General features: G+C 36.2%; 1 protein-coding gene across 1 annotated transcript; it reads left to right on the forward strand.

The window, feature by feature from the left end:
* The first annotated feature begins 3,871 nt into the window (after positions 1 to 3,871).
* Positions 3,872 to 16,568, forward strand: LOC140169522 (transient receptor potential cation channel trpm-like). The gene is made up of 5 exons (XM_072192783.1): positions 3,872 to 4,012; positions 6,262 to 6,459; positions 9,488 to 9,662; positions 9,835 to 9,903; positions 16,384 to 16,568. The coding sequence occupies exons 1-5, from the start codon at positions 3,959 to 3,961 to the stop codon at positions 16,566 to 16,568; spliced, it is 681 nt and encodes a 226-aa protein (XP_072048884.1). The 5' UTR covers positions 3,872 to 3,958.
* The last annotated feature ends 177 nt before the right edge of the window (positions 16,569 to 16,745 follow it).

Consider the following 16,745-nt stretch of genomic DNA (forward strand, 5'->3'; position numbering starts at 1 on the left):
AACGACTATAACAAACCTTATGTAAAAAAAGATATCGGAAACTGAATATAGGCTGTTTCAAATCATATATTACATTTTCTACTATATTGTACGAATATGCTTCCTTTTCAAATAAATAAACTAAACTAACACGGACGCAAAATGCAAAGCTTGATCAAATGATGCTAGTTTTGTTTTGTTGAAGAAATCTGTGGTTATAATTCATTTGAAAGTAGTTTATTTCTTTTAAACAGTTCACCAGTTGCGAAACGATGTCAAATATGAACATTGCAATCAGTACTGCCTTTCTGGACGGTAAGAAATTATTTGTTCCATATGTGTTAAAGTTTGTTTATATTTGGCTGTCAAGACAGGTTATCATGCAAATTCTAAATATTGTAATATTGGCAACGAATAAATATAGGAGACATTCTTCAGATCATTCAATGTCGATGATTATTTGCATTTAATTGAAATTATATTAGAAAAGTAAACATAAAATTTGACAATTTCAAGTATATTTTGCACACGATTTTAATGAACGTGTGGTCTTGCAAAAATCATGCAAGTAAAAAAATGTCTGTGTATGGATACAGTCTATTGCCATTTGGTTTAATACTATTTAGTCTAATACCCATTTAGTCTACATACATTACGTCTATTACCAGAAAGGCTAATTACCGATTGGTCTAATAATTATATAGTCTAATGTCCATTTCGGCTAATTTTGTTTGGTCCAATAACCAGTCAGTCTAAGTACCATATAGTCTATTGACCATTTCGTCTAATATTTTTTGATAGCAATTTGATCTAATAACCATTTGGTCTAATATCAATTGGTCTTATATCCATTTGGTCTAATAACAATTTGGTCTAATACCATTTCGTCCATTTGCCGATTCGTCTAAAATAATTGCCATTTCGTCTACTGCTGACATTGATTCCCGCGTGTCATTGATACGTGTAATGAGGTGAGCACGTGTATACACACACAGACTGCACAGTACTAATTTCAACATACATTTAGTAGTGATATAGCATTCAAGTTATTTCTTATTTCAAAACATCAATTGGATCTCAAATTTGATCCAAAATGTGTAGACTTAAATTAATTGTCAATTTTCTAAATAAGTGGAGCCTCTCATGTGCAGCCTCACATTCCTGACACACATCCACCACGTAAGTTTGAAAAACAAATATACAATATCTTTCAGAGGAAAATTTCTCCGATAAACAGGATCATCATCAAAGATGGATCAAACGAAAGTTCAAGAAGAAGAAGTGTTGCACATTTGTTGAATCAAAGAAGAAGGGCGCAAATCTGTAAGATTTTTAGTTTATTTAAAAACTTTAAAAAAAATTATGAGCTTAAGTACGTGTCTTCCAAATAGCAATGAACAAATAAATTCAAACACAAAATAAATAAGTTTTAATTAAATCTTTTACTGAAACTTACTTTTTACAACTTGTTACGTTGCGTCTGATACCATTAGAATTTATCAGGCAACTTACCCGCTCCGCTGGGTTGTGCATGTGATACTTGAAAACGACTAGGGATTTTCATGTCACTGTCAAATGCGTGAGATAAAGTGTGTCTCAGTCCCTCTTTCATGTTTAGTAACGGCTGCTCCACTCTCTCCCAGATGGCTTCTTTGATGCATCTCCTGTGCCACTTCTCCTCCTCCTTAATATCAAGAATCACTGCGTCCACGGTGTCAATGTTATGAAATATGTCTTTAAGGTGGAGCTAAACAGCCGAGTTTGAACTAGGCCTCCTGTGTGTCCTTTTAAGGTGGATGTACACGGCAGAGTTCTGAGCGTCGTTTGAACTGAGCCTCGTATGTTCATTGATTCTGGATTTCAAGGCTTGTTTTGTTTCGCTAATATAGACAGCTGAGCAATCAGCGTCACCACACACTAATCCGTAAACGAAGGAGAGCATTTTCTTTAGACTTGCACGAGCTTACGAAGGGTATTGTTTCGTTATCCCAAAAGCTTTGAGGCAATTCTTAACATGTTCTGACAGTCCAATTATATATGGAATTTTGACGCGAGCTTTATTGGGTTGACCACTCCCGTCGCTCTGTTTTTTAATCTTTTCAATTCTTGTTGGCTTTCAAAAACGCACAATTCGTGTAACAGCAGTTTTGCAGCGATTTTTTGATGTTGTCTTTTTCGTATGGGATTAGTTCGTTCCCGCTTATGATGGCATCTGCTCTGTACTGTAGAGTTTTTATCACTCCCAACCTGTGTATCAATAGGGGATGTGATCAAAATTGTTTAAAATGAGCAGGGTGCTAAAGGTATACGTTCGATGTTAGCTAACCATCGTTCCTCACACTAATTAGACAGTCTATGAATTTTCAAATTACTCAATAATCCCGAAGATGTCGTCAACAAACGCAGCCAGAGTTTAGGCTTAACGTCAGGGTATGATTGCAAGGCTTTCTGCTCGAAACTTTCCATACATACAAAATAAATAAACCTGCGTAAGGAATATTTGATTAATATGTTTCACAAAAACTTACATTAAAGTTGCGTTTGTGCTCGTACAAAGGAAGAGCACACACCATCATCTGAAACAGATACGACAACGGAGGAAGGCGGGGCAGCATCGAACACACATCATTACTCCAGTCTACCTACCGACGCTTTTGGTGATATATTATTCGTTCCTACAGTTAACAACAATGGGAAGACATCCAAGGTAAGAATGCATTCCAGAGAAAATCTTCCAGCAGACTTTGAAGTCAAATAATCAGACTTACCCTAAATTCTTAAACTATTAAGAGTAGTCTAACTTGAAAGAAAGCTCATATTTGTTGGTACATTATACCAATGTACTCAACACAAAATTAAGACGTGCCTACAATTTTCGGTCACAATTGTGAAATGTATCTGGAGACTAGCAACAGGTTAGGAATCAGTAAAGAAATATATTACCGGACAAGTATATTACATACTATGTCAGGGTGAAAACCATAAGAAGTCCGTTTTCCGAATCATAGTATGTTGCAGGTGGTCTTCATTGCTTATATTGACGAGATCAAATGATCTTTAAAACACAGATCCCTAGATTATCATGAGTAGCCTGTCTCCTGATGAAGTTAAAAACTGTGTCAAAACATTAACGTCTTAATGTTGTATTGATATAATAGTTAAAATAATAAATTATTATGATTAAGTACGATAGGCTGTCGATAGGTTCGTAGAGCCGGATGTGCTACTTTGTCTCATGGTAATGAATTTGGTCTCATATTAAAGCTCATTCCTTCACAATATATTCACATCACTGTAAGAACCAAACTAGCAAGATGAGCTGGTCACAAAATATGACAACTTTGATTAAAGTGTTTTCAACATAAATCCATTTACATTTGGGTATTCCAGGGTGTCCTCTAGAAGAAAGTCCCAGAATCGCATTTGGAATGAAAACCGAGAAAAGTTTTATCTATGTTTGGCTAAAGCTGATAAAACATATTAATCACGGGAATTATAGGTAAAAACAAAATCAATGCTGGTGATCCTTCACACTGAAAAGTGCCTCGTGGAGCAATCGGAATACTTCCAATTTGTTGACATAGAAGGTTTCAGGGCAAATTGAGACGTGTGCATTAAAGTATGCAGTGACCATGTTCAAGAGTGAGATAGAAATAATTTGGCCTGTACTCTTTCAAGTATCTTGTTCTACGAACTTATTGACCGCCCCTCGTAAATACAATTTAATACTTTTTATTACCGTTATTCCGTCATCAAATTGCAATTGGTCAAGTACAAAATCATAACTAAGTATAAATTGTCGATACAATTTTGCATCGAGCAATGATATGTATTATTCTATAATGTCTTGAACAATTAGTTCATCAGGTTATCAGACGAGACTGACCCTGACGTGATCATTGAGCTTCTACAAAACGAATGGAATTTGCCAGTTCCAAAATTGGTAATTTCGGTAATTGGTGGCAGCAAAAACTTACAGATGACAAAAGACAATGAAACACAGTTCAAGGAGTTTAACGAAGCACTCAAAAAGGTAATACTTCAAACAAATATAGTCTCCTTGTTTATGATGCTTATTGTTTGATCTTGATATAATCAACATATTCAAAGAATTATATTATTAGGCGTAGACGCAATCATCAACGCGGGAAGTATAAAACAACGTAATCGCCACTCGAGCACTTTTTTGAGACTACGGTTTTTCCGAAAGCAGCCTTGAACCCTGAATTCAGAGCTAAATTTTGGGTTTTAAATGGAATTTAAAGTAATTATATCATAAAAAGACCCAACGAGAGGACTACGATACTTATTCAGAGCCAATCTACATTCTGCTATTTCCAAAAGCCGACGATCAAACACAAATTATAAAAGGAGCAGGACCAGGTATCAACGTTAATTGCACGGTAAGCTTAAAACGCATTCAAAGTGCCAAAATGCCGTCACAAAATTTATAATATTAATAAATCACCAAAACGAATTGTAACGTAGGTATGCGTAAAAGAGTTGTATTAGCAATAACAAAGTATGTGTCGCTTTCTTGAAATATCACCAAGATATCAAATTTCGGAAAAAACGCCCCAAAATTTAAAACAAATATGAACCTTCCAAAATAAATGCACATTTGTACTCGGTGGCCCGGACATTACCTGGCGCTGTGATTTGGGATTCCTCGTCGCTTTCTCTCTCCAGTTACCAGTACTTTAAGCCAAATACTTCAATGTTTGTTTAATCATCAAAGGACACACAATAATATTATACTTATCCCTTTCCAATTTCGTAAATTATAATGTAGGTAAGAAACTACTGCACTCGAATCATAAAGACATACATGGTGTCCCAGAATGATTTATACCGTGTTTGAACAAAATATCAAAAATATATAGTCAACAGTGTATCTAATCTTAATAAGTGCAATACATTGCCACACCTAGATATTAGAAGGTTTCTTTGTACAAATCCAAAAATTTGGGTTGATGTTACGTACCTCAATGACAGTTTCGTGCTAAGACTTAGCACTTTCTCAAATTGACTGACCAATTCCTGCACATCGTCGGCTGCTACCGGATGGAGCTGGCGTAGATGGCGCTGTTAGGACTTGGTCGTAAATATGCGGAAGAAAGTAGTTCCCCTCGTCTCTGTTGAGTGTCTTGCCCCCCCTCTTCTTGAAAGCTTATACCAGAGCGCAAAGACAGGCCTCCGTTACGGGGAGGAGAATAAATCTGCTATCACAGATCACGTGGCCGAGCATAACCATGTAATCGGTTGGGAGGAGTCACAAATCAAAGACAGAGAACAGAACAGGAAGAGGAGACACATAAAAGAAGCCATCTGGATCAGTGCTAAGTCTTAGCACGAAACTGTCATTGAGGTACGTAACATCAACCCAAATTTTTGGATTTGTACAAAGAAACCTTCTAATATCTATTTTACCGACAATCCTGATGAACTTATTTGCGGATTGCCACACCTGTCTCCTACTTATTTTGTGACTTTCATGGAAATAGCTTGATTTGTTTTTGCGTGACATTGCTATTACTGAAAATGGACGAAAACTGCATGTGTGTAATTTACAGTGCAAATGCATCATAACACATGGATCCTTTATCACCATCGTCCAGCCGCACTGTGCAATATATTGGAGAAATCCTACATTCTTTTATAGGAAATACACCAAATTTGGCACAGATGTAGAGCTTACAATGCTAAATAATTCTTGATATGGGATTAAGTGAAACATCAGATATTTAGGTTGAAAAACATACTTTTTATTTGATGTTTACCCCAATTTTTACCCAAAAATGTCATTATTACAGAGGATATAACTTCCTCAAGGAACCTCCGCACAAAATAATGCGTTTGTGCTGATGTCGATGCGTCTAATGCACTCCCCCTTCGGGGCTCGTGCATTAGACGCATCAACATCAGCGCGTGTGCATTATTTTGTCTAATTTCTCTCCCAGCCAGTAATACGCGTTCATTAACCTAAAAAATATAAGCATGCTGGCCTGTATGAAGAGAAAAGAAAGAAACAGGACTGTGGAAAAAGAACTAAGAAAAGACACGCCAATCCCAGCAAATCAATTGTACAATTTTGTGCTCTTAGCCCTTGGGTCGAGAAATAAGGAATTGGGAATTCTTATTCCATGCCTCGATACAAAGGAAATCGTTACTCTTTCATGGTGCGGTTTAAAACAAAATCATCAGAAATAAATACTATTATAGTACGGAAATATTAATCTAGATGTTTCGTCCATTAATGTTTTGTCCATTAATGTCCCGAAGGCTTTCAAGGCCACAAGTACCTGGATACTTTCAAATGGTTCAAACTGTGGTGCTACCAAGTGCGTCGGTGATATTGTCAGAGAAGGACAAGTTTTGAGGTGGGATGGTGTTAAACCAGTAGATACTGTCAAGTGCATTGGCATAGCACCATGGGGTTACGTGGAACAATCTGACAATTTGATCGTCAAAGACAACAAGGTAAGCTCAAAGATAATAATAAACAATTTGCGAAATGAAGTTTGAAACCATAAACTTTAACGTCTAGAGGTTTATACAGGATTATGTATTCAGAACCATTCTGCCATTAAAGCCGCTGGAAGTGGAAGTTAACGCGAGAATCTATAGTCTGCCGTAAATTATGATGAAAATAGGTCATATTTAAGAAAAATAGTTTGCATATTTCCTCATAGACTACATAATTTCCTCTTATGTATTATCTAGTTAATAGACCAATTATTGGAAATCTAATTTAGTTTTGGTAAAAAACATGACATGCCACATGCTCCTGAAAATTACTGATTGAATTCTCGCGTTTCACAATACGATGCGCCGCCAGCGGTTGCTCGTTGCAGTCAAATTTTTGACTCCAGAGTCGACATCGCTGTTCTAGCTGCTATTGAATTTTCACGCGAGTGTGATAATAAATAATGTTGGAAACAGCTCCACGAAGGATTCCTTGTAATCAATAGATAGAAAATGGATCTACTGTTGTTTTAGTGTGCGTGTGCATTCGCATGTAATATCATTATAATGACATTTAAACCCACAATGATGTATGTTCTCGTATTGTGTTCGTATTACGCGGGCTATGGATGTCGACCTTTTCCCATGATGCACTGCGTATTTTGGCCTCGACCCAGCGACCGCTGGAGGCGCACTGTATTGTGAAACGTGAGAATTAAATTAAAATACATTTTTGTTCCAAACGTCACACTTGATATATACTTTTGTGTGTGCTCATGACGTACACCAAATCAGTTTGCGAAACCAAGTTTTGTTATTACTCCAACGCCGAGGAGTTCCCGTATAAATGGCCTGATTTTACTTCACCCAGCAGTCTGCCAAACGTCTGCGAAGTGCAGCAACTGTGAACATTATTTTACTCTCTTATTAACCTATATATAACCAAAGATGTTTGTGAAGTTCATTTTATTTTATTATTTATTTTATTCATTTAGGCCTACCTTGTGTACCCCGATTCAGCAGAATGCTGGTCTAACAAATACCACTGTTATACGTTTACAATCTTACATCATTACAATCAAACATAAGTTATACATTGTGGCATTATATGGATATTGTATGTGAACCAAATTATTCATTATATAAAAGAGTAGGCCCATTGTTATAAAAACATTTAAGCCTTCTAACTTTGTGGTCTTGGTCGACTTTAGACGTGGCTATCCGGCTCTCTTGCTCATAAACGTTTGAATTATTTGGATTTATATTACTTTTTAAAATCAGCCTTTTAATATTGGAGCTTATATAGTTTGGGTGAGGGGTGTCCATAATTTTCGCACAAACCAGGTGTAGGCTAACCTTTTTTAGGCATAGATGGGAATCGAATTAAATTTGCTGACGATACTGCTATGATTGCTTTAATTACAAATGATGATGATTCTGTCTACCATCAACAGCTTGATGAGTTCGTAAAATATTGTGATGCCAATTACCTGGAATTAAACGTTTCTAAAACTAAGGAAATGATTATTGATTTTAGGACGTCAAGTACAACTCCAAACCCTATAGTGGTGAAGGATAGTAATGTGGAGCGTGTGTCCTCATATAAATATCTTGGCAATATGATTGATGACAAACTGTAGATTACTTGATCAAAAGACTGAACTCCAGAATGTATTGTCTCAGAAAACTAAACTACTTTAATGTTGATGTAAAAATAATTGCTTTGTTTTATGATTCCGTTATTGAAAGCGTCTGGAGATATTGTTTATTATGTTGGGAAGTGAATGTTGCAAAAGGGGGTATGGACAAAATTGATAGAATTGTGAATGAAGCTGGACGGATTATAGGTGTGTCACGGCGGGACATCGAAGCTGTTTATGCTGATCTGTTGAGTAAGAAGCTGACTGATGTGATGGATGACTCTGGTCATCCACTCCACGATCGTTTCTCATGTCAGCTGATTCCCAGATCTGGTCGGATGTGCTTGTTATTTGCCTTGACAAACCGGAATCTTTCCTCCTTCGTTGCACAAGCTATTAGACTTCATATATCTAACTACACACGGGGCGCCGTTCTTAGTAACATGTAATTGACAGAGCTTCATCTTTTACACTGTGTTTTTGATATTGTGTAGTAATTATGTGTTTTGTATGCATGAGCCAAATAATTAAGGTACCAGTTAGTTCACCCACTGTATTATATCCTAAACAAAGGCAGGTATGTCATAATTGGAATCAACAGGCAATAGCTGCATCTTTTAGCTCGAATTTAAGACCTAATTCGTTGAAATTGTTCAAGAAATAAAGATACGACTATCAAAAAACCAAGGAAGATTCGAATTTAAAAGTTGCAGTTTGCCACATACCATGCCCTATTGATTTGTACACAAAGCGTTCGCGAACAAGAGAACTAGCGCTGTGCTTTCATTGATTAGCACATTTCATATATATTATGATATTTCATATCTTCATTAGGTTTTGGATCACCATTTCTTTAATTCTCAACCAATTTCAACAAACAAGGTCTTAAATTAGAGCTAAAGAGGACTGGCTTCGGCTGTTTGTTTTAATTTTGACACATTTTTCTTTATTTAGGATACACTGGGATGAACACATCTGCTACCTTAATTCTTTTGCTTACTGGATATAATTTCCATGTTTATTCAAATGAAGCGCCTTTTGTATTACCAACAAACCTCTTGAGCAAACAAAAGGGAGGATTTCTGTTGCAGTCGCTTTTACATGCCTTTAATATGATCGGCCATTGATACGCAGGTCCCTAGTTTAAAGGACAAGACGCTCTTGTAACAGAAACCATCACGTTCCCGTTAAAGTAACTTTGGGTAAGAAATACAATGGATGAAGTTGCGGTTCCAGTTTCAGTCAAGTTTCAAAAGTCATTTCACAAACTCTCTAATAACTGCCTTCACCGCTTTCTACTCGACACTCCATTCTTCTTCTCTTTCATATTTTTCCTTTTTCATCTGTTCCTGCCGATAGAATTGTGTTTTAGTTATAGGTAACGGTATTATATTTATTTAAAGATCCACCATGAAGTGGTTTATTTTCATGGCAGACCTGTTGAAAGGAAAAAACCTGTTCCGCTAAATCCGAATCACACGCATTTCATTCTTGTTGATGATGGACGAAAAACTTACGGAGCGGATCTAAAGCTACGACCGAAGTTAGAAAGAGCTATTGTCGACATCATGAAGAAAGGTATATGTTATCAATTATTTGATCAGCTAGTCTCTAAATCAAAGGGAACGGGAGGAACGTGCTCCCAATCGTTTTCGAAATTTTTTTTTGAATGTTATTAAAATGTTTTATACCCTTTATGACTCGTCATTTGACTCAAAATAATCGTCAAAATGCCATCTTAAATCTGTAGAGCGCAAGAAGAAACCATTGGCTAGAATATGGAGCCTCCGTTCAAATGCAAATGACAGCTGTTACAAAAGTAAGTATTTTATTTTGATAGATCGTTATGTCTAGAATAATGTAGTAAGAATGAATTAAAGAGGATTAATTTACTCTACCATGAGAATCAAGGCCATTGTAAAGTAGCCCTATCTTTTCCCGTATAATACATGATGCTGTGTGTTTGGGGTGTTCTTTTCTTGCATTAGTGGATCCAATGGTTTTTGGCATCCTTACACCTAAAACAATAAGACTAGAATTGGTTTCATTTTTCTATATACCCTATGCTTCCCACGAGGGATCACAGTTCGTAATGGGGCTAAAACTCAAAAATGGTAAGTCATGTTATAATGTAACTCAAATTGTTGTTTAGATTTTAGTGTGCCAAATCCAATAAATGTATACTAACTGACTTGAGCTTTCGCCATCCAGGCTGATGGCTTGATCACAAGTGATCTGGTCCACTGCATTTCCCGCGGTGTTTGGATGCACTCTCACTCCTCGGGATCAAAGTTTGTTTTAGCAGTGGATCATATACTTGACTCAGAGAGAAAGAGCCGTCATCGCGGTTGATGGCATTAGCCCCCTTCTTGCGGATCTGATTGTCTGATTCTTCTTGATACAGTATTTGAGTCTTTGTCTAGTATGCTAGTATGCTAGATATCTCAAATTGTTTCTCTCAACGCTAGGAATAAAAAACGGGTTATAACGTCGAATAGGTCATATATGTTAAAAAATAGCCCGATTTCATCATAACTGCTTCTCAAATTACACTCCTAAACATACGAAATCTCATCGCACTTCAGGTTACTAACTTTGTTTGCCTATAGTATAGAGGGCTGAAGGATTCTTTTTACCATAATAATGACTAATTTAAAGAAATCCGTGACTGATGTAACTTTAACAATGAACAAAATGTTTCTGTCATCCATCAAAATACAAGCCTTTTTATATAAATTTTGAATTTAGCCTAAATACATAACAAAACGGTTCAAAAAGTCTACCATGCTCTGGTTTAGTCAAAACTGTTTTGACTTTAAACCAGCTAACCATTGTTAACGCTAATTCATATACATGTTCCAAATATTCCAAGGAAAGAGTGCATTTTGGAAACGGGAGCATCTGTGGAGAAGTCCAACAATCACTGTTGCAACAAAGGTCAAGTTTGTTAACACTACTTGTGTTACAGTATATTGCTCTGTGGGTGTGAGGCCTGGGTGATATCTACTGTCATGGAAAATAAGATCAACGCTTTAGGTACATCATGTTATAGGATAATGCTGAACATCAAGCGCACTGACCATGTTAGTAATGAAAGGATCTATACCATCACCAACACTGTGCGTCTTATCAAATCTTATCACGACTATAACGATTTTTGGGACATATCCTGAGGATGCCTGAAGATGGAACTTTTACATGTACAGCCTCTCTAAAAACAACCTTCTTGGGATCTTGGGAGTCACAGTCGACAGCAAGCTGACCTGGACCAAAGCACATTTCTAACGTCTCATCTAGAGCAGGGCAGAAAGCTGGGCACTATGAGGAGAGTTGCAAATAACCTTGAGCACCCGTATACAAGGCCCAAGCTCGCAGTGTGATAGGCCTCAGTGTCCTGGATGAGTACCAGCGCCACCACTCTAGGATTGCTATACTCTATCCAGAAGAAGGCCCTTCGAATCATATGTATGAGCGAAGAGAGCTGAACATCACATTTCTCCATCAAAGACATCAAGCGGCTGCAGCAACAGTTCCCTACAAAATACACACCAGCTTGTGCCCACCATATCTAAAGACACTGCTACCGAAGCCATTTGTAGTCAGAAGAGCTACTCGCTACAGCTTGTCCATGCCTTGCCATGCTCTCACAGTACCAGTTTCTAGAACCATATCTACTGGCAAGACCTTCATCTACACTGTAGTTTACGTTTGGAATAGCCTACCAGATGGAGTAGTCAGAGACATGTCTGACAACTGAGCACCATCCTTCAAAAGCAGAGTGCATTTCACTTGTCTGATGCTTTACTGTACCCCTTGCACTCTTGTAGTTCATAAAGCTGCTGTGAAACACTGATTAGCCCATATGCTTGTCTTTTATAGTGTGCCTAGGTGCCTTGACCTAGTTCTTGACCTGTGTCACACCTCACGGGCTATTGTTCACTCAGAATTTTATTTTTAAAAAATGTGCATGTGTAACCCATGATCTCATCCGATTCTAAGGTTATACATTTCTCAAACAAATTATTTTACCATTCAGTCGCCGAGAGGAATAATCTGAGACAAGTTACAATCGAATTGGTGCATTTTAGAAAATTTGACCTCTGTGCATTTGCCATTTTGACATACTCAGTTATATAACTCCTGACCTACCCAGCAAACACAAAGACGTTTTTAAAACTTTTAAATAAGTTATATTTTGGGTTTTGGTTTAGGTAAAAACGTTTTAATAACATTAAAATGTCGGGTTATATAAAGGTCATGAAATCGTTTTAACGTTTTGTATGAAAACACACTACAACAATATTTTTAAAATGTTTTCGAAATGTCATTGTAAACTATTTTTGCAAACATTTGTGGCCAAATATTTTGTCAACACTTAAATAACATTATGTTAAAATGTTTGCACTCAGCAAACACAGAAATGTTCTTAAAATGTTTTTTACAAAACGTTTTAATAACATTTAAATGTCGGGTTAAACACTGATTAGGCCATATCAGTGAAGGTCGTGAAAACATTTTAAAAACGTTATTGATAATATTTTGGGCAAACATTTTTGCAAAATATTTTTTCAACCCCAAAATAACATTCTGTTTAGAATGATTTGTACCAAGTTTTCAAAAATGTTTTTGGCATGTTATTAAAACGTTTTAATAACCTTTGTATAACTCGACATTTAAATTGTTTCTGTAAAACATTTGTGTTTGCTGTGCAGTAAATTACCAACAAATGTTATTTAATGCTATGAAAACGTTTTATACCATTAATGTACCCTTTATATAACCCGACATTTAAGCGTTTTCTGACAACCTTTTATAACCTTTTGCAAATGATGTCGAAAACGTTTTGTGTTTGCTGGATAAGCACTCTAGTGACAATATGACAATTGGTCTTTTTTTATTCAATAAGAGAAACAATTTGAGATAAATTACAACATGATAGAACAAGATAAAATGCTAATTCAAATATCACTACACGGAGCACAAAAAGTATCCGTACACTTAAAACAAAAGCCATTTGTGAAAGACACTAAAACTAAATTGCAACATAAAGTAGTTCTGCGTACTTTGATACCTAATTCGGCACGATGCTACTTTGCTCCACAAGCTATACGCATTTCAATGATAAAAAATTAAGGTTCAGCAGCCTTGTTGCTTAAAACGGGGAATGGTTCCAAATCTGTGGTCTATTGTGTCTGCACATGGATTGGATTAATGGTCGCTTAATAGGTCATTTCCTATGTGACTTAAGGGGTGTGGTATGAACGTTTGGACAGTATTTATTGTGGGACATTAGAGCACATCAGACATATCGAATTGCATTCTGAATACGAAGAATGTCCTTCTGATATCAAATAATTTTGATTTTTTGAAATTCGCAATGTAATACACATTTTATGGCAAATGATTAAAAATTGATATTTTTGATATTTAACAGTACTCGAAGTAAACTTTATAAATCTGATGATTTATACTTAAAGTGTATGTAAGTGGGATGAAAAGCCGACGATCAATTAAAAATTTTGACCTTTTGTATTGAAGATATGGATTTTTTTCCCAAAACACAAAAAAAAATAGGTCTTTTTTGGGAAAAAATCCATATCTTTAATATGAAAGGTAAACATTTTCAATTGATCGTCGGCTTTTCCTCCCAGCTACATACACTTTAAGAATATGTCATTAGATTTATAAAATTTACTTCGTGGACTGTTATATAGCAAAAATGTGCAAAATATCAAATTTTAATAATTTGTCATAAAATTTGTATTATATCGTGAATTTCAAAAATTAAAATTATTTGATATCAGAAAGACATTCTTCGTATTCAGAATGCAATTCGATATGTCTGATGTGCTCTCATGTCCCACAAAAAATACTGTCGAAACGCTCAAAACGCTCATTCCAGATCCCTTAAAACATTCAAAATACTACTCTTAAAAATGACGTAACTCAGTGTCGTCACTTGCAATAGTACATTAGCCAGCGTGTGTGGGAACTGTATATGATTAGGGTCAAAAGTTCAGTAACGCACAGTGTCAACACCCTATATTATAAATATTTTTTCCATACAGCTCCATACTCCGTTGGTGAGCGACGGGCGATTGGTATTTCACCGAACGCAAGAAAAGGGATCCTATCTGATTGGCTAGAAATTGATAGCTAGATCGCTCATTTGTAAAGTACAAACTCAAAATGTATTCAATTCTATTCAAATCAATACTCTATTATTGACACAGATAAAGAAAGTTTACATATTTTTTTTTATATTTCACATAGCCAAAACGGCTTTTATTTCCCTGTGCTCAATGGGAGAAAGACATGTATACAGAAAATGAAAAACTACACAGAATTACATAATGCAGGAGAACATTGAAAATAAAACATTACATGATGTTTGAAAAGAGCGCAATCCATTACAGCTTTTAAAAAGAATGGTGAAAGTTAACAACACATCTGTTCTAAAACATGCCATTTATCAATAAATTTGTGCATTGTATTATTACTAATAGCAATTCGTTTCTCAAGCTTGTAATGAAATTTAATCAATTGCAGAAAAGACACAAAATATGGCTTTTGGTTTTTAAATCTACAGAAAGTTTACATATGCATTGTGTTATAGACACGTTGATTGAATATTCTCTACAAGCACCTGGATCTTAGGTGAATGGGCTAAATGTGTTCCTTTATATAATTGTAAATTCTCAAAATTTAATATATCACAATTTTTATTTACGATTTAAAAATCGTTACTTATAAAATGCAGTAAAATATATCCACATCAAACAGCAATGGTCGCTAATTAGTGTATTATTAAAAACAAAATCTGGGTTTTACCTGAAAACATATCGAATTTTCTTGTAATAGCAACATCATATAAAATAAATAATATATGGGGTACTAGAGCATACACAAATCGTAATGTGTAGAATAGAAACTTGGTGGTATCTCATATGATAGTCGTATGGTATAAATAGTATGCTTAGCCTGAGTCACTCGGCCTATCTCGAAGAAAATCGCCATGCGTAGCTATTGAAAAACGAGAGGATTCGCCGTACTATCACGGCCATTTTTGACACGAAGATATAGGGATGATGATGCTGTGTAACGTATGATTTTGGGTATGTTGCTAAACTTTCAAAATGATACAAAAGCAGGAAAAAAGCACATTTTTGCCACTATTAGCCAGTATCTTAACCGATCATTCTTGTTTTTGGTTTCAGAGCCCAACTGGCTAATGAGTGCTCAAGTCGCTAACATTTCCAAAGCTGCCAATTACCAACTCATTAATATTGGTCGAGCCCGCAAAATGCTCACCACCGAGGCCACTAAACTCGCTGTCCATACCCTTGTTACATCTCCGTTGGATTATTGTAACAGCTTACTAATTGGCATAACTGGCTCTCTGTTAACACGTCTTCAGAACATTCAACGCACCTCGGCTCGCCTTATTACCAGGAAGCGAAAATATGATCCCATCACCTCCGACCTCATCGACTTGCATTGGCTTCCCATCAAACAACGTATTGCCTTTAAAGTCCTTGTTCTGGTTTTCAAGTCCACGCCAGCAAACCCCTGAATACATGTCTGCCATGCTGCAAGTTCACACTGGTTCCAGACGGCTCCGTTCTACATCTTCATCTGCACCTCAATTTGTTCAACTTCGCACTCAACACCGCAACTTTTGCCGACCGGTCATTTTCATGCCACGCTCCTCGCATTTGGAACCAACTGCCAGATCGCATCAAACTTGCTGGATCTTTGGACATATTCAAAAAACTCTTGAAACATCATCTTTTCACTATTGCTTACAACCAATGACATTTTGCTTTTAATAATTATATTGTTGTTGTAGTAGTATATTTTTGCTTGTATCACAGGGTATCATTGTATAATCATTGTTTATTCCTTGCTTTTTGTGCCTAGATTATAGCGCCTTAGTGCAATTTCTTTTTGGTTTTTGGCGCTCTATAAATATCAGTTATTGATTGATTGATTGATCATCAATGGTCATGTTTAGTATATGACTATCATCTTTTTCAACGATGACACTGTCTTTGTCACTTTTGTCCATCGTGAAGTCTCGAGGTGTCACCGTAGCTGGAACGTATAATAACGACCTTCAACATACTTCATTTCCTTCGAATAATAAAGCACAGTGACGCAAATTATATAGACATGATAAATCAATGTTTACAGGATGTACATAATTCAGGTTAAAGGTCAAAGTTCACAAAGTAAACCGTATGATAATGGTTCTGTGCTCAGTGAATTAAATGTCTATTAATTTTTGATATATTCACAGACATGACACCAACTGACAAAAGTAGCGACGTTCCCTTCGTTTTGATTGTACTTGAAGGAGGAGACGATGCCATAAACCATGTTCTCGAATCACTCAACAACAACATAGCCATAGTTGTATGCGATAAGACTGGTCGTGCAGCTAACATATTGGCGCACATCCACAGAGAGGTAGCAGATGAGTAAGTATATTAAAAACTGAGCCATATAAAGATAAGAATTATAACATCTGCCGAAGGGAGATTAGAAAAACAATTCCACGTTTTCAAGTCTTGAGCAAACATAAAGCATAACAAGAATTGTTTTAAAAACACATCGCGATAGGATAAAAACAAAAGAAGCTCTACAGGGTTCAAATAGTGT

Source organism: Amphiura filiformis, chromosome 14 (assembly GCF_039555335.1).
Source record: "Amphiura filiformis chromosome 14, Afil_fr2py, whole genome shotgun sequence".
NCBI classification, from domain to species: Eukaryota; Metazoa; Echinodermata; class Ophiuroidea; order Amphilepidida; family Amphiuridae; genus Amphiura; species Amphiura filiformis.